The sequence below is a fragment of the Aedes albopictus genome, chromosome 1 (genome assembly GCF_035046485.1).
Source record: "Aedes albopictus strain Foshan chromosome 1, AalbF5, whole genome shotgun sequence".
NCBI classification, from domain to species: domain Eukaryota; kingdom Metazoa; phylum Arthropoda; class Insecta; order Diptera; family Culicidae; genus Aedes; species Aedes albopictus.
Window position 1 is genome coordinate 227,586,121 of NC_085136.1, and position 27,381 is coordinate 227,613,501.

General features: G+C 44.0%; 1 protein-coding gene across 7 annotated transcripts in view; it reads right to left on the reverse strand.

Annotated features, from left to right (window-relative positions):
- LOC109430165 (protein tolkin) overlaps positions 1 to 27,381 on the reverse strand; it is a 198,592-nt gene that overhangs the window by 27,492 nt on the left and 143,719 nt on the right. For all 7 annotated transcript variants that reach the window (XM_062846367.1, XM_062846366.1, XM_062846365.1 and 4 more), the window contains 2 exons: positions 17,321 to 17,730; positions 15,992 to 16,137 (listed from right to left, as the gene is read on the reverse strand). In XM_062846367.1, the coding sequence (XP_062702351.1) occupies positions 15,992 to 16,137; positions 17,321 to 17,730 (556 nt within the window). The remainder of the gene's footprint in view (positions 1 to 15,991; positions 16,138 to 17,320; positions 17,731 to 27,381) is intronic.

Sequence of the window (27,381 nt, forward strand, 5' to 3'; positions counted from 1 at the left end):
ATTTCTCGAAAAATTTCTACGATTTCACCGATTTTATCCGTCTAAACATACGATTATGCATGATCTTATCACGATTAAGAGTACCAATATACGACTCAAGATTTCCAAATAAAAAAAAAACAATTGGTGTTCAGTGGGAATCGAACTTAGGTCTTTTGATTGAGAACTGCGCGTTATCTCTATTGGCTATATTGCCAAGTTGAAAATAGAAAGTTCAAAGTGAATGGCATGAAACGAATAAAAAATAGCATGATACTGTAAATATCGGGTCAGCCAATCGGGAGCGTCTTAGAGACTCCCCGACTCAACTGCCTCAGGGTCGGCACGCTCACCTACGTTTATCGCGGGACAGGGAATTCTCGCACTCGATTTAGGTAGCTACACAAGCACTTCGTTAAAACAAGGCCTATATTTCTGGTTTCTGGACACTGTGCACACTTTATTGCTTCTTCTCCTTTTTCTCCTCAACACTCCTCCCCACTTTCTTATATTCTATCTAACCTTTTTCCTAATGTTTGGGGCCCCTTTCCTCCGCAGCAACCTCCTTTCTCCTCACCGCCGGTCGCCGGCGTTCCTTCCTTCGGCGCACGTGGTACCGCAGGTTCTTCAGGCCACGTCTGGCCGCGTCTCTTGCCTCGGGGTGGCTTTGGGGTATAGCTGCAGCTGAATGGACCCGCCTACACGTCCTAGGCTGCCGATATATGGACGGATCGGCCTTCGGCCAACAACGCTGCCGGAATCTACCCGGTTGAAGCACCAGGACGTGGTAGGGCGAAGGGGAAACCTTTACAGGCTTCGCACTAAAACTGTGGGGTCCTGGTGAAAAAGATGGACAAATGTCGATGTAAGGAACAGGTTGACCACGGGTGATTGAGTTCCGTTACCTAATGTCCTCTATCAGCACTTTCACACCACTTCACTCCTCTTCTAGCTATTTAACTTAGCTCACTTCAAACTATCGGTTTTGATTTTCAAACTTTTCCGTTGGTTGGACTTCAAACTAGTTTGGTCAACGTTCACCGGGTAAGTGAAAGAGTTTAGCTTTTTCATAAGGCTTCAAGGTCCATGACCTCGGCCCTCGGTCATTGCCTTTTCGAAGTGCATCGTTCGTAATGGCCCCATTACGCCACCCCTTATGGCCGCCCATAACTGCATTTTGCTCGACCTCTGGTGGTGGGTTGGTGAAGCTCGGTGGGAGGTATGCTGCATTTAAGGTGGTTTTGCCTACTACTGCCCTAGCTGCATGTAAAGTGGGGGACTTACCTATATCTAACACGAAATCTACCTGTCATTCATTTTTCGAAAATAAAAACACAAAATCGCTTCAACACAACCAATCAACAAACCAAACACTTACAATACGGTGCGAGACTTGTGGTGGGAGCGTTGTTGTTATGCATTGAGTGGCACCAAAAGTTGTGCCGTGCAAGAGGCCCGGAATTCACATCGTTGTTGGAATCTATACATCACTTATTTTAAGTCATCTGCTAGTATGAAAATCTATATATTTGGTTAAAATTATTGCTACAATGGTTGGAATGTGTCAACAACAACAAAAATATAAATTTGTGACGAATCCCACTTTTTCTTTTTCTCCATCATACAAATATGTAAACAAAACCATTTACGATTTCCGAGATTAAGATTCGACTATTAAAAGTGCAGTAACAATTATATGTGGCTGTAAAAATGAATATACGATTTCTACGATTTCATTCACGCAAGTGTGACGCAAACGATCAATATACATTATACAACTTTGTTATAGTTGTATATACGATTTTACCGATTGTCATCATACCTTTAGGTAGCAAGCTCGATTTAGCAGATTCATATACGATGTGAAGCGACGATTTCCACGATTCAAAAAAATCATATAGACTATTGGTTCCCTTATTAAGCATGTGGTTCCCATTTTCATCCCACGAAAAACAAAGGATTGAAGCGTTGTTTGTTTTGTTTCTTATTTTTGTATTTTTTGTTAGAAGTGAGCACCCATGAAAACAAAAAGAACGGAGTCAATAGGTGCAGTAATCGCTTGTTTTCGAATAGGATGAAAATGGGAGCATGAGATTACTGATGGCACACATACCCGATACGATGCTAGCGAATTTGCAGCTTGACACTAAAAATGAATGTTTTTTCACGATTCTATCCGATTCTGTGCGATCCTATACCGATAGTTTCTCGCACCGTTTATGATCGGAGACGACTATATGAAACAAAATCGCAATTGAAATTTAATTTGGCATGAAATGCGATTTTACGCAATCATTGTCAACAAATATACATATTATTATACAATTCTGATTCAATATATGAAAGTATACGATTTTTTCCACACAATGATTTACGATATGTGGTTGGCTGGGAGACGTAACTCTTAGAGGAAATGCATCAAAAACTTTTGCCCGGTGTCATTTTCATGAGCACAATGCCACCTGTTGGTAGACCCGAGCGGAAGAAAATAACAAGAGAATAACATATCAAGGTATTTATCTTCAATACTACCATACCTTGATATGCCCTTCATTAGGTGGTAATAAGAGGCAAAATAACAAAAACGAATACCAAAATTTTGTATAAATAACACCTAAAAAATGACAAGTCTTGTTATTTCAATAATGAATGCATACCTAAAATTTAAAGTGTCTTTGTTATCCCAGTTATTGAATAACAAACTAATAATGGCTCCGTGGTCGTGCGGCTAGGGTCACCAAGCTCTTAGTCGCATCGTGCTGAGGAGCGCGGGTTCGATTCCCGCCGCAGCTGTCAGGAAAAGTTTTCGGCTGTGCCACTGGGCGTTGCATGCTAGTCCGTTGTCTAGTGTCGTGCTTCCTTAAAAGAGCGAAAAGCTCACTGGAAGCATTGAACGTGTCTGCGTCTTTAAAAAAAAAAAAAACATGTCTTGTTATTCAATGTTTCATTTGTTCGACGACTTCATAATGTAATAGCAAATCTTGTTCTTCGGTTATTTTCACTGCTAATCCAACAAATACTATATCAATACCAAACTCTGCTCAAATAGCTCCAACTGTTATTGTGATGTTCTTATAACATTTCGTAGAATAACGCAGTAATAACAATGTTAGGTATTAGAGCACATGTTGCTCTTCGCATGGTGTTTGTAAGGTATGCCCTTCTGCTTGGGAACCGCGCGCGACACTGTCGGCCATGATGGATTTCGATTTGACGTTTTGCTGACACGCACACTACTACACAAATTGCCAGTAATTCTCGTTTGCATCATTCAGCAACGTGTACACTGGTAAACGTCAAAGCGATCGAACACTAGCGCACACGCAGAAAAAAACATGGTAAAATCAAAAATATTTCAGGTAAACTCAAATAAATTGTCAATTTGTTCTGGCAACAAAAATAAAACTGTTTGGAGCAAATCGAACGTCACATTTGAAGCAAATTCAATCCATTTTTGAAACAAACATGTATCTTCTGACAGGTTATGTTAGAAGCAAATGTATTTTTTTTGTTTTTTTTGTGGCAGCTCGGCCCTACGGAAATATTTGTTTTCCAATTAAATTTACAAAATCATTTCCTTCTCTATAGGAAAACCCAACATCATGTAAATAACATACGCTCCCGAAATCAATGGGATTTCGTGGAAATTTTTGGTGAAACTTGCCTTTTTTTGCAAGAGGAAATCTTGTTTGGTGATGCAGCTGGAACTTGAGAGTTTTGTTTGTGTTCTCGACGGCGGAACGGGGGGCTCTTCAATGGGTATTGTAGAAATCAATATGTAATTGAGTTTGTTTCAAAAATTAATATTTTAGTTTTAAATATTTTATCGGTTTATCGAATAAACATGAATATTTTTGTTTCAAACGAACGAAATTTGTCTCCGTGTATCTGGTGGAACGATCGCGCAAATCAAATGAAATTTAAATTAATCGTTAAATGTATGTGCCAAGCCGTTTTGAAGAGTGTTACGTCTGTTTGTCTGTGCCTGTAGTGAGAATTGGAATTGAATACATTTAGGCGCTGTACATAGTGTAAGTACAGCTTCCAATATTGGAATCGCTCACGGAGTGCCCTAGTGGACAAAAAGAGCTGTAAATTAGGTTCAGTGATTGAAGAATGAAAAGAATGGTATTCATAATTTTTGTTTTGAGGCTTAGAATAGGCCAGTGTCAGTTAAGGCGAAACTGGAAGCATTTCCTCACTTTTTGGTTTTTGATTTTTTATTAAACAACGATGCAATATTTTTTAAATCGGTTTTCGTACACAGTTTGAGGAAGGATCGAGGAATCTCCTTATTTTTCAGGTGGAAAATGTTTTTCAGTTTTAATAAAACCATTTTTAAATAAAATTTCAAAAATAAAAAAATATGGTTTTTTAAAAAATTGATACAAGTTTTACACCTGAAAAAATCCAGGAGATAGCTCGATCGTTCCTGTGTATGAAAACCGATCCGAATTTGTGACAAAAAGCTACGAGGGGTAGGGGGTATAAAAAACGCTTAAAAAAGCTACGTCATTTATGGGTGCCCCCTTAGTTTAAAATCATCCTTCATATATTTACTCAACAAAAACTGCATAGTTCAACACTTCAATTGTCGGCCCAATTTTTCATTATTTTGTTTCATTATAATTAAATTTTCCTGTACTTTTGTACAGTCTGCCACCGTATGGTGCTGGCCACATTGATTTGATCCGTAATTATGCGTCAGTATTTTGCCTAAGTTTGTGCGGTCCGTCACCGTTAGTGTCGGCACAAAGTTTTGTTTCAATATATCGATTTCATGGCAAGTACCTAGCATATTGGTTTACCAGTCCACCCAATAGGACAAATAGGTGAAGTACTAGATATGAAGTAATGAGCTCAATTTTAGTATGGTGAGAAGATTTATTCTCCGTTTCAGTAATGAAATGGAGCAAAAAGCGTGGGTATTATGATTCCTTGCCTAATTTGATGCTGTTTGAGCAAAACTTTGGGCAACGGTGTTGTTGTTTTCTAAATTTCTTGCAACATAAACAACATAGTTATCCAAAGTTTTGCTCAAACAGCATCAAATTAGGCAAGGAATCATAATACCCACACCATACCTTCTCACCATACAAAAATATACCGAAAGTGCCCCATTGCGAGGTGACGCAAAATCTTTTTCATTCCATAAATTTCCATTTAAAATTCTCATGGTCTCACCATCCTTCCAGACTATGAGGTGACACATTTGTATGTTTACAGTACGGTTGCATGGATCACATCGCTTACCAAAGTGAACCCTTGATCTATGCAACTATCAATCCCTCCCTACTAACAAAACTCCTTCCCGTGACAACTGCGGAGGGTCCAGTAGTACATACAACCTCTAATAGCAACAGTTGTCCCCGGTAGACCGTAAGGACGTGGCCAACGCCGTTATTGATCCAATAAAATTTGAGCTCTCGAAACGTGTACATTTAGGATGGTGGCAAATCCCAAGCCCCAAGCCTATTGGTTCTCTGTGCAATTTCTCTAGCTCAGGTCAAGGATGGGATCATTCATTTGCAATCATTTACATTCACTTGCTGTTAACTCGCTTCAGAAACATCGCAGCAAAAATCAATGTATAGAACACTTTTTCATTTTTGTTTTACCTGAAACTTGGTAGTAGCAACTACGAAGTGTACTCTCACCAATGCTTCATGCTCATGCTCATGCTCTTAAGATAGCATGAGCATGAGCATGAGATGACCGTACAATTCGTAGTTGCTACTCCGTTACTGACCAGAACAGTCAACATTGCACAAGGAACCAAAAGGATGGGGCCTGGGTGTAGCTTTACATCCTCAATGTGTAATTTTGAAGGTTTAAAACTTTATATTGTCAGTACCGGCTCCGGCCACGTCCTTACGGTCATCAGGGAAGGGAAGGAATGTTGGTGTCACATCCGTTGCTACTAGAGACCGTGTGTACCTCCACATCCTTTCGGTTGTCATAGGAAGGAAGTTTGTTAGTGGGAAGGGAAGGGAAGGGATATAAAGCTACATAGATCTGGATTCACATTGATAAGTGATATGAGCTATGCAACCCTTGATATGATTTAGTCTTCCGCCAGCCGGCTGTCGGAAGAATACAATAATTTTATTGTATGTTTGTGTATTAAATTAAATTATATACCGGGTATGAATAATTTTTAAACCACGCTTATGTCGGATCAACTCGTAATAACGCACGTTCCAAGCTTATCGTTTCTCAGTCAGAAAATATACTGTATGCAATTCCGTTTAGTGTTACTGCCAATGCTGAAAAACCGAAACCCGCGCCGTAGCTTTACGAGAAAACTGATCAACTAAACAACTAGAATCGTTGCTTTTGAGTTTAACTTATGTTCTTATATTACTTTTTTCGCGTTCCCGTGTTAATAAGATTGCGGATAATAAAACCGTTGTACATATTTATTATCCGCGAATGTTTGCAACGAGTAATATAAGTTGAAGGTGTGATGAACAAAAATACATTATCGTAAATGTTCAAAACAGAAGAAATCGAAATTATGGAACTCGGCACGAATAAATCGACGCGAAAAACGTGGTCTACTTGTCACTGTATCGTACGGTAATCTTGACCTTTCTAAAGAAAGCGATAATTCGCCGCTTTGATCGCTGATTGCCTGCTTGTAAATCTGAAATAGAAAATAGTATTAAATTGTGATACGTTCTCCACTGTTATATTTTTGTAAATTGTTATTTATATATAGGCTAAATTTACCTCCATACCTCTGAAACAAACGGTATATTAGCAGTGAAAAATAAATAGAGTAAAAAAATAAATAAATAAATAGTGTAAAAAAGTACACCAAATCTTGATCTTGTAATGTTTCTGCATTTAAATAAACCAGGCCGGAAAATAGCAAGATCAAAACTTGATATGGTAGATCTTACACCGTAACGCACCATTCCAAGGTGATCTACCCACGTTACGGGTCATGCTCATGCTCTTAAGAAAGATAAAAAACTGCCATTAACTCAATTTTGCTTAAAATGTAGATGGAGATGGGACTGGCTTGCAATTCACGGCAGTTATCATAATCTATCATAATCAACCCTCTAATACCCAAACTTTTGATTTCGATCTAAATATCATTTTTCGTCATCTAAAATCGATTTAAACATGTTTTGGAAGATGATTCTTTTCAATTCTCAATTACCGTCGTTGGGGGTGAGAATGGGTCAAAAAAGGATACTCAAAGATTGTTTGTTAAATAACAAATGCAATTGAAGTCGGAAAAACTTTTTATTTGGTATGTATACTCTCCTATGTGGTAATGATAGTTTAGCAAGAAAGTATCACGTTATATGAATTGCCTACTAAACTACAAATTATTGAAAATTGACCCAATCTCACCCCTTAGAGGGGGTGAGAATGGGTCAAAGTATTCGAAATCACCTATCTAAGAATATAAGTTAATTTTATTAATCATATCTAGTAAACCTACTTAAAACATAATGTAATCATGACGAATAATAACTTAGGTAATTTTAAAAGATGATTAATCCACCTAAAAGGGCTAATACAACCGAAAAAATGGTTGAAATTTGACAAAATAACGTTTGCATACTGTATCACCATTTTTTGCCATTATCATCCTCATTAAGAGTTTCAACCTCCATGAGAGGAGGGGAGATTACAATGAGGCAGGGGCGCATTGAAAGATTGATTGTAAAAAAACATGATAGTTTTAGTATACTGCATAAGACATGTTTAACCATGTATAACCCTCCTTTATAAACTCTTATGTGCATGATTATTGGCCTCTGTATTGCTAAAACAAATCACTCCATCTCAAGATAGAGGGTCGTTCAAATATTATGTTAAGTCTATTTTGTGAGCTTACGATATTGCAGTACACTAAAGATTAGCTGATGATTAGAGGAGTTGTCCAAACGCATGGGTGTATTGTTATAAATGATTTTAGGCACTAAACGTATTAACACACTCGTTTGACACTTCTCGACATATTTTTGAAAGAAAACGTGCTTTTATGAAGATACGGTGAACATGGCACCACTCTAACGTCAAATGGGGACTGGATAACAAGTTGAGTTTTTAGTTAAGGTCATGTGCACTCGATAACTTGCTTGACCCAATCTCACCCCCATTCTTGATATTTATACATAGGGTCAAAAATATTGAGTTTTTAAATAAAAAGAGCAATGACAGCCCGCTTTTTTCATTACATCAACCAGGTAATACCTACAGCTATCCACTTATAAGAAAATTTATGGTTAGGTACTTGTGTTAAACATAACGAAGGAGAATTTTTTTCAGAGTGATTTACAAGTAGTTTCGTCATATAAGTTTAGCCACAAATTTAACAAAAAACGATTATTGCAAAATATCTTATACTGCATCATGACGTGTAAAAACATCTCCTTTTTGAAATAATATAAAGTTTTAAATATAAATTAACAATAGTAGATGAGCTATTTCAAATTTTATGTTTCTCTGTTTTGACCCAATCTCACCCCCAGACCCATTGTCACCCCCATCGACGGTACGTGAATTTCAGTTTTTGATTCTTCTAATTTTTATTTTTAAGCATCCCCACACTTTTATATTTTTCCTGGAAGCCAATTTGGGAAACGGATTTTTTGAGATGAAAACATTTTGAGATTTTATGATTATTGTTAAACTATTGCAGTTTTTTTGAATGATTAGACTACTGTGCAAATATTTTCTGCACAGTGATTATTTGCACAGCTCACTGAACTCCTGCGCTACCTCACGGTTACCTCGACAACAAGTTTTCTCCTCATTGTTTTTATTTTGTTCCTAAATGCTTGATGAGTTCAATCGTGTTGGTCAATGTCAGGTTGAGATTAAAAAGCAATAAAACCGGCAACGAAAGAATCGACCGGCTCCATGATTCCGGGTCTAGGGAATCTACAGGAATATTTGAATCAGCAAGGGCAAACATATGGAGGTACCGAAGACCAGCATCAATCAGAGTCAAGGAGCTGCTGGTTAATTGAGGAGGATGGTGCGGATTTATTTGGTCGGGTTAAGTATGGGATTGCCAGGAGAAATGCTGGATGTACTGTAATAAGGTATAAGTAGCTACATATTTCTAAAAAACAACAGCTTTGGGCTGGCTAGCATTGGCTAAATGTGGGATGCGAATGTATGTACTGGGAGTATTCCTTATTGGATAATTCTACTGCACGGGGTTTACAAATTGTCTTTCTTGAGCAGGAACTAACTAGTTCATCCGGTATAATAAACCAACGTCCTTGGCATCCCGCATAGTTCGTTCCGATCTTGGCTAGTCTGGAAAGCCTCCCTCTTTGCACAAAACACTTCTTAGCTACCAGTTCGCACCTTCTGTGTTATTGTAGAGCTCGCCTGGCATTTTTTTTTTTTTTTTTTTTTTTTTTTCCTTCTAAACCATAGGGGGATAATCTGCTCAACAGACACCCTAACAGAAGGTTAGGGTAGTGTAGGTCTGACAGGCCGTCTTCTACAACAAAAGTAAAATCCAGGACTACTCTCTCCTCGTACCCACTAAACCATTCCTATGGTCGCCAAACCCTACGTCTCTCCGGAACCACCAAGAAGGTATTGCTTCAGAGAGGGGCTAGTGCACATCGCACCCACAAGGTTAGCTGCGTAGCCTGCAGCAACGAACATCGATGACTCGCTTTGGAGAGTCCATCACGGTAGCATGCTGGCGCTTAGCCAGTTTCCCGAGTGGTCCTCGCCACTCCCTTTGTCCTCGGAAGGCGGGCAGGGTCAACCCCGCCCGCGCCCTACTGCTGAGCGGACATCAAGAACTGATGCCCACGTGCAACCCGATCTGACCTGCCCGTAAGGAAGGGTATCACTACCCTTCAGGCCCTATCAGATGCACCCGTAGGTTGCAGGCAGCAGGATCTCACCTACCCCGACCCTTGCCGGGGACCCCTTTCCAACCGCGGGCTCGGATCCAACCCAGTAGACCGACGCCACGACAGCACCACTACCGGGACTTCCTCTCCGCGGCCACTTAATCGCTGTAAGGGTCGATCTCGACCGCAGGGCACCGGTATAACCTACGAAGCCGACTCCGAACCCCTGGACCACCTCTTGTACTGCATCTGGACTAGCCATTCTCCGAGTCCACGCGCCACCTCCTCTGTAGCTCCCAGACGATGTGTGTAATAGCCGTTGAAACGGCGTTCCAGCCAAACTCATCCCTACACATTCTCTGGACCAAGTTGTCCGGAGTTGTGTCCTCCCCGCATGTGGCAAGCATGCGGTCACGCATTGTGCGAAAACGCGGGCACACGAACAAAACGTGTTCCGCCGTTTCCTCTAAACCATTGCACACTGGGCATTCGGGAGAATCCGCATGCCCGAAACGGTGTAGATACTGTCGGAAGCAACCATGACCTGTAAGGACCTGTGTCAGGTGGAATGTGACTTCCCCATGGCGCCTATTAATCCAACTATCTACCCTCGGTATCAACCTATAGGTCCACCTTCCTTTGGTGGAACTGTCCCACGCGCGCTGCCATTTGACCATAGAGGCCATCCTGACAGTCCTGCGTATGCCTCTTGTGCCGCGCATTTCGAAGCACTCCATGTCCTCACTGATAAGAATGCTGATAGGCACCATACCAGTAATGACGCAGAGAGCGTCGTGTGACACGGTACGGTACGCGCTCGCAACCCTCAGGCACATAAGCCTGTAAGTACTTTCCAGCTTCCGTCGGTAGCATTTAGTACTTAGCGCGGTGCCCCACGCCGGGCCGCCATACCTAAGTATGGATGTAGCAACACTAGCCAGAAGCTTGCGCTTACTGGCGTACACCGCAGAGCTATTGGACATCATCCGGGACAGTGCCGCAATAGCTGTGGAGGCTCTTTTACAGGCATAATCGACGTGGCTACCGAAGGTAAGCTTATCGTCGATCATCACGCCCAAGTGTTTGACGGAGCGCTTTGACAGGATAGTACAGTCTCCTACACTGATCTCCGTCTGCTGCTCCGACTTCAGGTTGTTAACAACCGTCACCTCTGTCTTGTGGTGAGCCAGCTCCAGTTTCCTGGACCGCATCCACGCCTCCACAACCTTGATCGAGTGGTTGGTAGTCAACTTTACCTCCTCGATCGTTTCACCGTAGACTTCGAGCGTAATGTCGTCGGCAAATCCGACAATCACCACTCCCACTGGATACTCTAACCTCAACACCTCGTCGTACATGACATTCCATAACACCGGACCCAGGATGGAACCTTGCGGGACTCCTGAGGTTATGTGAAAGCACTTCCGACCCACCTCCGTGTCGTAGACTAGTACACGATTCTGAAAGTAACTTCCGAGAATCTTGTACAGGTACTCCGGTATCCCCAGACGCAAGAGCGCATCGGCAATAGCAGACCAGCTGGCGCTATTAAACGCATTCCTTACATCCAGAGTCACTACCGCGCAAAAGCGAATTCCCCTCCTCTTAGGCTCGAGTGCTTTCTCGGCGGTTTTTTTAACCGACAAGATAGCGTCTACGGTGGACCTCCCCTTCCGGAAGCCGTACTGGTTACTCGAAAGACCATTTTCGCCCTCGGTGAACCGCAACATTCTATTGAGGATGATCTTTTCGAGCACCTTCCCCGCCGTGTCAATCAAGCATATTGGTCTATATGCCGACGGGTCTCCGGGTGGTTTCCCCGCCTTTGGCAATAGTACCAGGCTCTGCCTCTTCCAAGCTTCTGGGAAAACTCCCTCGTCCAGGCATTTCTGCATAGCAGACCTGAACATCTCGGGAGCCTCTGCAATAGCTACTTTTAAGGCCAGGTTCGGAACTCCGTCCGGACCTGGGGCCTTACCTACGCTAAGGGACTTAGCTATCCCCGCAAGTTCCACATCGGTGACCCTCTCCTCATCGCCAGCCCCAGTCCCCGGCTGTCCTACGAAAGGAGGCCAAGGACTAGGATCATGACGCGGAAAAAGTCCTCCAATGATCCCCTCCAACATCTCTGGAGATTGCTCTGTAGGAGCCATCACACCTCTCGTCTTGGCCATAACGATCCTGTAGGCGTCACCCCACGGGTTCGTATTGGCACTCTGACAGAGACCCTCAAAGCAGGCCTTTTTGCTTGCTCTTATCTCGGTCTTAAGCGCGGCTTTTGCAGCGGCGAACACCACCCGCCGTTCGTTTCGCTCTTCCTCTGATCGTGCTCGCCGCATCCGCCGCCTAGCCCGTAGGCAGGCGCGGCGCAGGTCCGCAATCGCGTCGGTCCACCAGTAAGCCGGTGGCCTCCCATTTCTAGGGTGGACTCGCCTAGGCATGGTCGCATCACACGCACGTGAGAGCACCGCTACCAGCTCGTCGCCGTCTAAACCGATTAAGTTTCGCTCACGGCGGAGCGCCTCCCTAAATACCCCTTCGTCGAAGTATGATGTCTTCCACCTGCGAGGGCTTGGCCTTGGCCTAGCCGCCTCTTCTTCTATCCGCTGTCTGCTGTTATTGTAGTCGATACTGTAGCGAACCGCCAGGTGGTCGCTGTGAGTGTAGCCATCATCTACTCTCCAGTTCGAACTACTTGTTAGGCCAGGACTACAAAAGGTCACGTCAATAATTGACTCCGCTCCGTTTCGACTAAAGGTACTCTTGGTACCGACGTTAGCCAAGTCGACATCTAAGATGGCCAGTGTTTCTAGCAGGATCTGACCCCGCTGGTTCGTGAAACGGCTTCCCCATTCCACGGCCCAGGCATTAAAGTCGCCCGCTATTACCACCGGCCTTCGCCCTGTTAGCACGGTCGTTAAGCGGTCCAGCATTTGCGTGAACTGCTCGATCGGCCACCGCGGAGGCGCATAACAGCTACAGAAGAAGACCCCGTTTACTTTGGCGACCACGAAGCCCTCACAGGTAGTAGACACCAACTCCTGAACGGGGTATTTACCCGTCGTCCATATCGCCGCCATTTTTCTGGTCCCATCCGCGACCCAGTTGCCGTTGCCGGCGGGTACTCGGTATGGGTCCGATATGATGGCGATATCCGTCTCCCACTCAGAAACTGCCTGACAAAGCAGTTGCTGAGCCGCATCACAGTGGTTCAGGTTCAGCTGCGTTACCTGCACTGTGATTTGTTGTTCACTGCGGCTTTCTTGAAGGCCGGGCACCTTGGGCCACCCATCGGATGTCTGTTGTTCGAGGATTTCCCGGTACAGATCATGCAGATGGGCGGACTCGTGCAGCTTTGGGCCTTATGACCTTCAGCGCCGCATCGCCTGCACAGTTTGCGCCTGTCGGGGCCTTTGCAGTCCCACGACTTGTGTCCTGGTTCCAGACACCTGAAGCAAACCTCTGGTGGCTCGTGGAATGTCAGGTGACATACACACCAACCCACCTTTATGCTCCCTACTTTAACGGACTTTTTGACGTCCGCCACAGGTAGCTGAACCAAAGCTATCTGTGTCCCTGCTGGCCCTTTCCGTAGCTTAACGGCTGCGGCGGCCACCTGCACATCGCACTGTTGCCGCAGTGCCGTGACGAGCTCTTCCACTTCGGTGATCTCATCGATGTCCTTGACCTTCAGAGTCGCCTCATGTGTCAGAGCCCTCACCTGCACACCCTCACCAAGGACCTCTTCTGCCAGCCTCTTATAGGCGGCGCCCTTGTGCTCCTTCTGGCGCTTCAGCTCCAGGATCATCTCGCCCGTACGAGTACGTCTAATACTGCGTACGTCGGCTCCAAGACCCTCAAGCTTGGCTTCGCTTCGCATCATCTTCAAGACGTCCGAGTACTTGGACTGTTCCGTCTTGATGACGATAGCGTCGCCTTTCTCGCGCTTGGCACCTGCCCTCCTACGCCTTGGCTTGGCGTCCTGCGCTACTACCTGCGGATTCGCCTTCTTCTTCCTCTTCCGCTCTACCTTCGTCCAAGGGGGGTCCTCCCCTTGGATCACCCTACTCTGTGGCTGTTGAGGGCCCACTAGCGGTCGCAACCCCTTGTTCCCATCGTTCCGGGACGGGCCAGCCTTTTCAGGCCCACCCTTCCCAGCTTTCCGGGAACCCTGGCTGGGGTCCGACCTTCCGGCATTATTACCGACTTTCGGGGTAATGATTCGCCTGGCCTTGCGGGCACCGCCAGACAGCTCCTCGCCTGACGGTTGCCTCGCCCGCTTCTGCGATTGCTTGCCCCGTTTGTCGCGAGCAGTCGCTTCCGCCTTATTCGGACTTCCTGCGAAGGAGAAGGCCTCCGTTTGGGTAAACTTCGGCACTTTCTCATTTGCAGGCTCCGCTGCTGCAGCAGTCAGCAACGCGAGTGCCGCGTGCTCCTGCTTGGCATCGTCGATCGACGCCCTAAGTCGAAGCAAGGCCGTTTTCAGGTCCTTGCTTATGTTCGACTTAGTGGACGCAAAGTCGATGATTTTGCCAAGCTGCTGCTCAGCCACCTCTATTGCGGACCGTCCTTTAGATCCTCGGTTGACGGCCCTCAACAACCACGCTCCGTCCATAACCTCCACCGGCTGGCTTGCCGGGAAGTGGACTGGAGCACCCACGCTTGAGCTGCGTACGCAACTCCCAGCGCCTATCTCCTCACTTCTCCTTGTCGGAGATCTCATCAACCCGCTTCTTGCGAAGGGGTTGATCCCACCACTATTTCCACCTAGATTCTGATTTTTATTTGACTTCATGATTAAATCCCACGAGTAGCACGGGAAAGAATGTCCACCACGCCAGAGCCCTGCATTAACGCGGTAAGGGACAGCTTACTGTGGGGGGTGCCCAGGTACCCCACAGGCTCCGTTAAAGATCGAGCATCTTTTTCACCCCCTCGATCACTCATTCCTCAGCACGGGTCGCTTGACACCTTGAATTGGGGTTAGTAGTCCTATTCTTAGCCGGCGACTACGCGGCTGACTCGCAAGCGGGGGGGTGCGTCAGGCCCCAGGACTTTAGTCCCTGCTGCCCCCTCGCCTGGCATTGCGTCTCACTTCTGTAGGTGAAATGTCAAAAATTTAAAGCATACGCCTACTGATATTAGTGAGTGTGCAATTTTCATCTCACTAAATATATATTGCACTAGAGTCTAGAAATTCATGCAATCGTCAATATTATTATTTTAAATTTTTTTCACAGAAAATTTTATTTTCCGTGTAATTTTAAGGGAAATAATTTTAGAGTGTATTCGAGTCCCTTAAACTATTAAACAAGGATATAATGATTTGGGAAAAATTTAAAATACGTTAATTGTAGCAATTCAATACAAAATAAACAATGACTTCTAAAAGGTGATTAAAACATCAATTTTTCAATGATTTTTAAAAAATGTAAATACGCTTTAAAATACACCCAAAACCATTTTGAGATATACAGAACAGTCCTAAATATCAGCCAAAAATATATAAAAAAAGATTTTCCACGAAACAAAAATTACAAAAATGCTCAAACTATACCCCGTCTAAAGGCGGGATTGGGTATTAGAGGGTTAAGCTTTTGATAATTCATTAACACTCTGCTTTACTGCTACAATAAACGCAACAGATTCAAAAGTAACAACGCTATGTGGCAGATCACTCGTGTAGTGTAAAGTTTTTCCAATGCTCAAATTTGAATCCTTGAAAATTTCAAATCGGTATACCGCACAACACTCCTGATCTCTGTATGTATCCCAACATATTATTCAGCTCATCATGAATTATGTTTATCAATTTATTTTTATCAGATTCGATTTAGCGTGTTCACTTTTTCATGAAAGTAAAAATTAATAAACTTCTCCACATACAATCGCAATTCCAAACATCGATATTCTCCCTATGTAGTGATAATCCACTAGAAATCCACCTAGCAAACCGCAACTGATATGCGACGACTGAACGGCACCGGTACACCAAAGACCGGAAGTGCAGCGCTCAGGATTTGTATGCATTGGATATAAATCACGTTGCTCGAGCTCCGCAGCAGATAGATCGGAACTAAGGTACAAACAGAAGGAAAAAAAAAGACGAATCCCTTCTCTAACCTACGAAGCGTGATACAGGGACAGCAGATAGGATACGTTACCAGATCGGTGATGTTCAGCACGATTCGTTCACCGTGCGTGGCCGTTATACGCCATTCGCATCTTTCCGGTTCGCTCGGTGGTACCAGCGAGTAGTAGCTGGGCGACGTGAAGGAGGCTGAATTTTCCTGGAACGTGCGACCGCATTCTGAAACGAGACGGACCGGTTGAGGGGGAGAGAGAATAATTCTATTAGCAAGGATTTGTTCGTTCCGGAAGCGCCGGTACACGGTGGTTCAGAATGGGGTAGTAATTGTAGAATTAGCTCAGTGTTAAAATACACGTTAATAAAAACAAAAACAAAAAGAATGGGCGTAAAAACTTGAAGTATTTTAGGCAAAGTACGTTTAATTGGCAAATTGAGAGATAAATTTGTGAAAACATTACCATTTGTTTTGGTGGGATTCAAACCCACGACTCCGTTATCGCTAGTCCGGCGCTTTAACCAACTAAGCTACAGAACAAGTTACAACTCTGCAGAATAGAAAGTCAATCTGGATTCGAAGCACCACCCTAAACCGGGTCCGTCTTTCACAACTTTATCTCTCTTTCGGCTCTTAGATGCCAATCTGTGTCAGTCGAGCTTCAATATCAACATTCTAAAAACAATACGCGCACACTTGTTGTTCGTAGTCCGCGAGAGTGCGGGAGATTCTTCATTACACCAACAAAGGTAGCCATGAAAATGTATGACACTTCTCAGGTCATTTTGACAGACCACACACATGCACGAAAGAGACGGGTAATATATTCTACTTTATCGATCGTGTTGCTGTCTTTTTCATGCTCATCTTACATCTGTCAAAATGACCTGAGACTTGTCAGTCGTTTTGAGGTTAGGTTCGTTGGTGAAATAAAGAATTGACATCTAAGAGCCGAAAGAAGTTGTGAAAGACGGACCCGGGTTAGGGTGGTGCTTCGAATCCAGTTTGACTTTCTATTCTGCAGAGTTGTAACCTGTTCTGTAGCTTAGTTGGTTAAAGCGCCGGACTAGCGAAAACGGAGTCGTGGGTTCGAATCCCACCAAAACAAGTGGTATTTTTTTCACAAATTTATCTCTCAATTTGCCAATTAAACGTACTTTGCCTAAAATACTTCAAGTTTTTACGTCTATTTCAGACATACTAGCCGACTGGTATAGCCGGAAAAGGGCAATAAAAATCATTGTCAAAAAGAATGGGGTAGAAGTTGACTAACTTCGCTTTTAGTTCAACAAATTTCAGAATATGATCATTTACGATTAAACATTCTCTAATAGACTTTTATCTAAAAACCACAATTTAATACAACCCCTCTAAACCACCGTGTACAGAGTCTCAAACAACACAAACTGGCACATTTGTAGAGCAGGTTCGCCTGGGCGATGTCCCCCTCGCTGAGTCGCAACCGCTGGCCGATTTCTGGCCGTTTTCGGGAGGGAATTTCAATCGGGAAAATCGTATCCAGGTAGGTTCCCTTCGAAAACGTATTCCGGGCGTAGTGCATGATGGAATCGTAGTCGTACGGGAGTCCCAGCGAGTTCACCTCGTCTTCGGTTAACTTGTTGAAGTTGTACTCCTGACCGACCATGATGTTGTTCTTCTCGATGACGACGTGGTTCTCACGGTCGGGCCGGGTGTGCTCATGCCAGAAGCCAACCACATGTCCCAGCTCGTGGACGACGATGCCGAACTTGTCGCAGTTTTTCCCAATCGAAATGGCCTGCGGTCCATTGCCACGCTTTCCCACGAACGAGCAACAGCTGCAATGATAGAGAGAGAATGGAAGAAGAGGGTCGGATGAAAAGCGACATCAATCATCGGAAATTGCAGAATGTTGTCAGCGAATGGGGTCGTCGTCAAATGTCTAGCTCCAGTGTTGCTTGAACTTTGAGGAATTACGGGTTAAGCATTTATAGGTTTCAATATCATTACTCCGCTCATAACACTAGTTTACAAAATAAAACGAAAGTCGTGAACTTCTGTCAATGACAAAAATTTTGGAAGTACAATTTAGCACTAATTTCGAAACCGTGCTTCAAAAAAATTTAAGTAGAGCAGATTTTGAGTTTTAGCTCTATATCGAGTTTTATAACTTTTTGAAATATGGTATTTACTAAAATTCAAATATCCTGAGTTTTGTTCAACCAATTTCAAATCTTTTTTCGTAAATTAAAAGCTGAATACAATACCATTCGATCATTTGAATGCAGGTTTAGCGTCAGATTGATGAAATTCAAGATATTGGCGAGTTTTTAGGACGATCTTCTTAAATTTTAGCCAAATTTCCAAAAATAAATGAAGAAATGTATTTTTTTCAATAAAAAAAAAAAAACTATCTAAAAATTCTTTCCTTACGTTTATTTGACTTATCATATGTAGGCGAGATACAGTAAAAAATTCAGCTCAATCGGAGCATTGATTACGGAGAATGAAATGTGTGAAGTGGGCGACGTTGCTTAAAAATAGAACAAAAATCAATTCAAATCATCAACCTTGTATGGAATGTCGAAAAAATTTCCGCTCTACTGTATCTAATTTTTTTCTTTCGCGTTTTCGAATTCAGGGCATGAATCTACACCAAAAATGATCATCAGCTTGAGTTCAAAAATGCTGTAAACTAGTGTAATTAATTGAAGCTATTCGCATTCGTTTTAACATTCGCAGTGAGCCACACAAATACGAAGATGGTAAACATCATACACGGTTACAGAAGTTACACAGATTTGTGTACTACTAGATCAGCCTCACCGCTGTGTCAAATGTACACAGATACTTTTCCGGCTCCAGCGCTGGCATGACAACAAAATTAACAATTATTTTTGCATTGATCGATTCCTGATAATGCATGTCATCGTTCAGAGAAAATTAGTTACGAACTTTGCTCCCATACCAGCGCTAGAGCCAGAAAAGTGACTGTGTACATTTGACACAGGGGTGGAGGCTGATCTAGTAGTACACAAATCTGTGTACATTGTACACAAGCCTGTGTGCATTGTACACAAGCCTGTGTTGTTTCGTTTTAGGGTGTAACCAGGCACCAAATTTTTCCCTCACTCACGCGAGCAACGATCTATCACACAGCGATATTATCCGGATAAAGCAGCCTGTGATATTTTCCTTGCACCCACACCCTTAAATGAAACAACACAGCGCACGAGTAACTTTCACGCAGCGAGCAAAAAGACAAAAGAATTTTCACGCAGATTTGTGTAACACCGGATCAGCACATTTTTTGTGTTGATCCGGTGTTACACAAATCTGCGTGAAAATTCTTTTGTCTTTTCGGTCGCTGCGTGAAAGTTACTCGTTGCGCTGTGTACATCGAGTTCTGCGTGCATAGACGATTGAAAAGGCTCTCGCTCCGGTTCCTTGGCGTGATAAAAGTATGCACTCAGAAATAAAAATATACTCGGAATTACTATTATTTATGCATTTTGTATCCGCATCTCTCTCACTCTCTTTCTGTTTTCATGCTATCTGGTGCTTTGCCTGGGTTGACGAAAGACTTCTTTTCAACCCAGGCTAAACGGCAGATAGCATGAAAACAGAAAGAGAGTGAGAGAGATGCGGATACAAAATGCATAAATACTAGTAATTCTGTGTATACTTTTATTTCTGAGTGTGCTCTCTCCAACTAGCGCTCACTCACAAATCGTTTGTTCTCGCAGGAGAAAATGATTGCTAATGTCGAATTCGTTTTTGAACCTGGGTTGGAACTGGATCGGAAAATGTGTAAACAAACAACGTCAAACAAACTTTAGTACAAGCGAAACCGAAGTCGAGTTGGGGTTGAAACTGTGATCTGATCCAGTTCCAACCCAGGTTGGAACTGAATCAAAAACGAAAACGACATAAGTCTGCACCAACCCATATTTCCACCCGGTTGACGTCTGAGCGGTTCCGTGTTATCTAGATGGCCATGAAAACAACAACAATTAATGTAAACACGGCAGTACTAAACGTCAAAACGTGCATCGGTGGAGACGGTGTGTGACTCGGAGACGGAGTGAAAAATTTGATGCTTTGTTGTTTAAGCTAAGTTTCGTGTTTCCAAGTAGAGCGCTCAAGTAAAAATCCCTCTTTTTCCGCAAGTAATTTTGACAACTGATCCAGTATGGGGAGAAACGTTACTTTTCCTTACGGAATAATAGCGCGGACAATTTTTCCGCAAGGAAAAGTGACAGCTCCATTTGATTCGCACGGGAAGCGTTATGAGTGTTACACTTTTATCCTTACTTGCCATCTGCGAACCGCTCAAGTAATGTCGAATTCGTTTTTGAACCTGGGTTGGAACTGGATTGGCGGAAAATGTGTAAACAAACAAACGTCAAACAAACTCAAACAAACTTTAGTACAAGCGAAACCGAAGTCGGGTTGGGGTTGAAACTGTGATCTCATCCAGTTCCAACCCAGGTTGGAACTGAATCAAAAACGAATTCGACATAATTTTGAAGCGGAACCATTACTTGACCATTACTTGTCCTATCTTTTTGCACAGTACGTACGAGGTGGAAACTAGCCATTATCCGTGAGTTGAACATGGAGAGAAAGAGAATTATCGCGAGCGCTGGAGTGAGAGACTTTTATTTTTCACCCCATGCAGTGAAAAACCATGATCGTGGAGGTGGATAAATCCGAGGAATCCGATCACGTGAGTGAGAAATTTGATGCCTGATCATAACATGTGTATTATGTACGCTACCCGCCAAAATATGGAATCGCATAATGCAACAGTTATACTTTAAGTTGCAGCATCTCAAAAGTTCGGTATCACTATTTTGTTTTATTTTAGGAATGCAAGCCGACTTGAAATTTCAGCTCAATAATACACTAGATCTTTAAATGTACAAATCTCAAGAAGAAAACTTCTAACGACAGTGTAATTTTCTTTGCCCTTGCCTTGCTCACTTGTGACAAACATCAAATAAGATGATCCAGTGCGCTGGTTTGAGAACGTGAGTTCATATGGAGAGCGTCCAACACAGCTCTATTCCTCCCAGGGCCGGATTTACAAATGTGGGGGCCCGGGGCCACAGTGTTGTGGGGGCCCTTTTTTTAGAGGATATTTTTTTTTCATTGTAGAAAAATCCAGAAAATAAGAAAAATTTCTACATAAATTAGGGTAGTTATTGGAGAAATTAATCTAGCTATGTAACTAGAAAAAAAAGCAATCTAAGTTTAACAGATATCGAGATATGATAATCTAGTCTGAAGTCGATTGTAAAAGAAACTTTATCAAGTAAACAACGCTTTATTCGAGAGTGTTCATAGTATTAGATTCCATTGATCAAGTCGAAATTCATGAGAAGTCCTTTAAGAAATTTGAAAATAGATTTTTAAGAAGCCATTTTCAAATAAAATTTATAGCGCTATCTTTGGGGCCGTTATTGCAAAAGCTCCAAATAAAATTTCTTGCGGAATCATAGATGAAATCTATAGAGTTGCTAACCGATTACCACGTTTCTTTTTTTTGTGGAACTTGAGCATAAACATTTCTAACGCGACTTCGAGAGGTTTTTCTGGTGTACGCGCAAAATAATTGTTAAGAACTCTTTGTGAAACTTCAAGAGGCAAAAAATCCATAGTGGTATTTTTAGTGGAAATTCTACTAAAAGCTGCTGAAGAAATTTCATCGGAAATCCATAATGAGTTCCTGATGGAATTTCTGTTTTATTTTGAATAGAATTATATGCAAAATTTCGCAATAATCTTTGACGGACGAATTTTTAGTTAATTTAAACAAAAATTGTTTGCAAAACTTTAAATATTTCAGGATCTTTCAAGAATTTCTTCACAAATATCTACTGCAAATTTTTATAAGGAACCTATGGATTTGTAAAGAGTTCGCCTTAAATTACACATTCAAGCCAGGAAGAAAAATTCGTTATGAATTAAATCATATTAAAGAAAATCGGATTAGATCTTTGCAAAGAAAATCCACTCAAAATTCTTGCTAATTTCTTCAAAGAAATGTTTCAACAATTCTGGGATTCGATTTGAATAATTTATAAGTTTGGTTAGTGGAATCAAACTCTACAACTCAAAAAACTTTATTCTGATAGAAACACTTGCAAATCTTCAAAGAACTAGGTATATAGGAAATGTTTAGAAATAATACCAATAATTTTCGACCGAAATAAACACGAATTTTCAGCAGAAACTTTTCGACTCTCTATTCCATAGAGTTTAAGATTAACAACTTTCACAAGAAGTTTAAAATTTTATAAAAAGGCAGATATCTGCTTCTTTCTAATTTGAAGCACAATATTTCACACACATCCTGATAGTAGAAGTACTTGTGATAAAAATTAGAGCAGAATGTTTCTTGCACTACTTTTTTTTCGATTTGAAGTTAGATTTTGTGGGGGCCCCTAAAATGTGGGGGCCCGGGGCCATGGCCCCCCTGGCCCCCCCTTAAATCCGGCCCTGATTCCTCCCAAGTGCCATACCGCATGCTTCCACGGGACAAGTGATGACAAATACTGTTAGCTTAGTAATTGGTTTTGAGATGGTACACGCACAAGTGAGCTGATGGTGACGGCATTCTATCCTCTTAGTAAGGTCGGGTGACACTGACTTGAAACGGCGGGTAGGCTAATGTCGACGCTGTCTTCCGCCCCATAAAACCGCGGCATGGCCTTAGAGTACGTTCCCGATCTGTGCCCAGCTTAGGCAACTAACTGGGTGGAAGTAGGTTCAGTTGAAGTATCCTGATTAGCGCTGATGCGACTCTGAGCCCAGTCCCCATAAGGGCCTGGACTACCCTCGGGTGGCCTCCCTGCTTGCATAGATAACCACCAGGATGCTTGGCGACTACTTAATTTATAGCGAGGGATAGCGGCTCTAAGGGGGGAGGGGTCAACAGACATGAGCATCAACAACAAAAAAGCAGTGGTCGAGTGCGGTGCGGTGTTGAGAGTGGGGAAGAACTGAACCCGTTCGCCGAGGTGCTGAAGGCCATGCGGGGCGAAAATCGTCTCTCACCGCTGAGCGCGGATGTAAAAAGCATCTGACGCACCAGGACTGAAGAGATGATGGTAGTGCTGAAGAAGGATGCGGCCAAGAAAGGTGCATCCTACAAGGCACTAGCCCAAGAAGTACTTGGAGAAAAAGTACAGGTAAGAGCTCTAACAGCGGAGGCAACTCTCCAGTGTAAAACCTGGACGAAATCGCCGAAGCAGAGGGCTCGCAGCCGTACTTAAACAGCAGTGCGAGATAGATGTACCAAGTGCATCGATCCACCTGCGAAAGGGCCCGGCTGGTACGCAGATTGCCACGTTCAAGCTCCCCGTAGGAAAGGCGAACAAGGCGATAGCAGACGGTAAGGTCAAGGTAGCTTGGTCAGTGTGCCCGCTCAGCATACACGAGCCGCTGTTGGCGTGCTTCAAGTGCTTTGAGCAAGGACATAAATCCTGGGCATGCAAAGGCCCTGATCGGAGTATACTCTGCAGGAAGTGTGGTGTGGAGTAGAAGGCCATTTCGCCAGGGAGTGCAACTCGGCACCAAAATGCTTGATTTGCACGGCGAATAAGGGCCACATGACGGGCGGGCCTGAATGCCTAGGCACACGAGGAGGTCGAAGTGTTAAGCGATAATGCAGGTTACACAATTAAACCTGAACCACTGTGATGCTGAGCAGCAGTTGCTGTGGCATTCAACCCCCTGAAGAAAGCGTTAGTTCTTGAAGCCGCCGCCTTTGGTGGGGCGCCACAGGTTTGTTTACGAAATTTCAGTCTGCTGGCCAATCTGCTACGTGCGGAAGCGAACTTTGTCGTGCGAAGATAAATTCGTGAGCGAAAAACGATCATTTCCACATAATTGTTCAATGGGTTTAGTGTTCTTTGTTAAATTTACAAGACGCACAAGTATGAAAATACATTTAACCCATTTAAAACAGCACTTAAGTCAATTAAATTTGAATGTCGCACCTGCTCCAAAAGAAAAATTCACTGTGTTTTCAGCCTTATGCAACCGCCGATTCAAATTAGCACCACGTCCAGCACCATATTTTTGGCTTCAATCCAGTTGTATGTGGATGACAGCCGTTTCATGGGGTTGGTGGCATTCAGTCTCGGAGTCTAGTACAGACATCGCCCTGCTAGCCGTACCCTACCGCATCCCACCCGACAACGGGAACTGGGTAGCGGATAAGGCTAAGCTAGCGGTGATCTGTACAACTGGTCGTTTTCCGATCCAGGAAATAATTTCCAGGTCGCACGACGGCACGAGTGCAATAGGGAAGATAAATGGGGTGTATTACTGTAGTTGTTATGCCCCACCCAGGTGGCCGATAGACCAGTTCTCAGCAATGCTGGTAGCCGATCGACTAACACGAGAGGCACTACTCGAAGCCATGGCAAGGCTGAATGTGGATGTCGCGAACGTAGGTGGAAAAATGACCTACAGTAGGAACGGTGCAGAGTCCATCATTGACGTGACCTTCTGGAGCCCGGGTCTAAACCCTAGCTCAAACTGGAGGGTCGGCGATGGGTACACGCACAGTGACCACCTGGCGGTACAATATAGGGTGGAACATGGTGGAAGGAGGACGCAGCCGAAGGTCATCAGCCAAAACTAAAGGAGCGTCTGCGCCCTCGGAACGCTCACCCGTGATGCTGCAGAGGATCGTGGAAACGTTGTTCCCACGATATAGACCATGGAGTCCCAGATAGCTTACACCGGATACTGGAGAGCTACTTCCAGAATAGGGTGCTACTCTATGACACGGACGAGGGCGAAAAGAGGTACATCATCACCGCGGGAGTATCACAAGGGTCAATCCTGGACCCGATACTATGGAACGCGGCGTACGATGGCGTATTAAGGCTCACACTTCCACATACGGTGGTCACCACAGGCGGGTGCGCGATCAACTCCAAACGCTCATTGAAGCATCTCGGAGTCATGGTCGATGATAATCTGAACTTTGGCAGCCACGCGGAATATGCTTGCAAGATGGCAAGCATGGCGGTTATGGCACTATCGAAGATAATGTCAAATAGCTCGGCAATAGTCTCGAGTAAGCGTAGACTTCTCGCTGCAGTAGCGACAGTAGAGCGGCTCGACAGTACACACAGGTTGATGGGCCTTAGGGTCATCAGCGCATACCGTACAGTGTCAAAGGACGCGTTATGCGTGCTGGCGGGTATGATGCTTATAGCACTTGTGGTGTCAGAGGATGAGGAGTGCTTCGCGAGACGCGGCACAAGAGGCGCGAGACGGATTGCCAGAACATCATCGATTTTGAAATGGCAGAGGGATTGGTCATCCTCCAGCAAGAGTAGATGGACACACAGGCTCATACCGAGCGTGTCCAAGTGGATGAGCAGGCCCCGTGGCGAGGTGAATTTTCATTTGACACAATTTTTGTCAGGCCATGGGTGCTTTAGATGGAGTCTGCTCATATTCGGACATACAGGTTCTCCTACATGTCCGGAGTGTGCAGACTGCGACGAGACCACGGAGCATGTGCTCTTTGAATGCCCACGCTTCGTGGAGCAAAGGTCGAGTATGCAGGAGGTATGCGGTAGAGATATCACTCCCGACAACATTGTTGAAAGGATGTGTACGGGGGAGGATAAGTGGGATGCCGTTTCTTCCACTGTATCTCGAACCGTCCTTGAACTACAGAGAAAATGGCGAGCCGAACAACAGCTAGTTGGCTCCCCCTCCCCATCAAGGAGCTTGAGCTCAATGTGTAGTCTATGTACTAGAACGAACAACTTAAGGCAGTAGCAGGTGGAACGCTTACCATAAGAGTGTACTCATTGTACGAAGTCATCCACCTCTCGGGAATCTGTAGAAGCAGATTTCCTCTTTCTATAAAAAAGAAGAGTAGTCTGCTTAGCTGGTAGTGCAGCCTGGGTACTATTGTCCTTCTGACTTCAGCTAGATTGAAAAGGTACGTCCCGAACGTCTGTCCACCAAGGAGGTACGGCTCAAATAGCGTCTGCTCTGGCATCCAGCGGTTGAGTATTAAATGCTTTTCCACCAGAAGCTATACCTAAGGTGGCAGCCCCATCACGGTGAATAGGGAACCTACTGCAACCTACTGTTCCCGAAACCCAAAAAGCCTTTACAGAAACCGAAAATGAAAGATTGCGAATTGATTAAACGGCAACGACTCTTAGCGCAAAAAGCGAACAAGAATTGGAATTTGGAATGTATTAACCCTAGCCCAGCAGGTTAAACTGGCACAACGAACCAATGAAGCATGCCGTATGAAGCGTGAGATCCTAAGATTAAGCGATGTCCGTTGGCTGAACTTTGGAGAACAGAGGTTGGCGTCAGGTCAAATTCTGCTATACTCTGGCCTACGATGCAAACACACACCTCGTCACCGTGGAGTTGGTTTCCTGCTCAGTGCTCACGCCCACGCTGCACTTATGTAGTGGAAACCTATCAACGAAAGGATAATTGTAGCCAGATTCAGATCACGGGTACGATACCTTACCATGATCAAATCTTACGCGCCAACCAATGCTGCCGAATTGCAAAATAAATCGAGCTTTTACAGTCAACTGAATGCTATCGTGGACAAGATTCCGAATGGTGATATCAAGATCCTCATGGAGGGCTTCAACGCGAAGGTTGATTCCGACAACTCGGACTATGAGCACGTCATGGGACGCCATGGTCTCGACGAAATGAGCGAAATCGGAGAGCTGTTTGCAGAGTTTTGTGGCAACAATGACATGGTGATTGGGGGATCGCTCTTTCCTCATCGACCAGTGCACAAGGTGACATGGGTTTCCCGTGATGGCGTCACGGAAAATCAAATCGACCACATCTGCATCAGCCGAAAATGGAGACGAAGCCTTCTTGATGTGCGCAACAAACGTAGCGCCGACATTGCGTCCGACCATCATCTACTAATCGGCGATATCCGACTGCGCATTGCTAGGATCCATCGACAGGAGGAGAAAATCGGGCGCCGGTTCAACACACACCGACTGGAAGACGCTGAGGTGAAAAGGTCCTTCGTCGAGGAGCTAGAGAACCGTGCTGCGGATATTCCAGAAGGTGGAAGCGAAGAAAGTCCATGGAGCGCCATCAAGAACGACTTCATCGCATCCGACGAGAATAATTTGGGTGAGCTACGCACCCGGAGAAAGCAGTTGATCACAGATGATACGTGGAGGAAGATTGAGGAGCAAAGGAACGCCAAAGCCGAGTTAGAGCGAGCGAAAACACGAGCAGCCAAAGCCGTAGCCCGTCAGCGCAATTCGGCTCTCGCGAAGGAAGTGAAACGCTCATGTAGACGTGACAAAAGAGTGTGGGCGGACTCCCTAACCGATGAGAGCGAGAAAGCCGCCTGGACGAACTACTAGAGAAATTTTTGAAGATATTTTTTTTAATTTTTATTTCGTGGAGTATTTTCTGTAAGAAATCATGGAGTAAGTCCTGGAGGA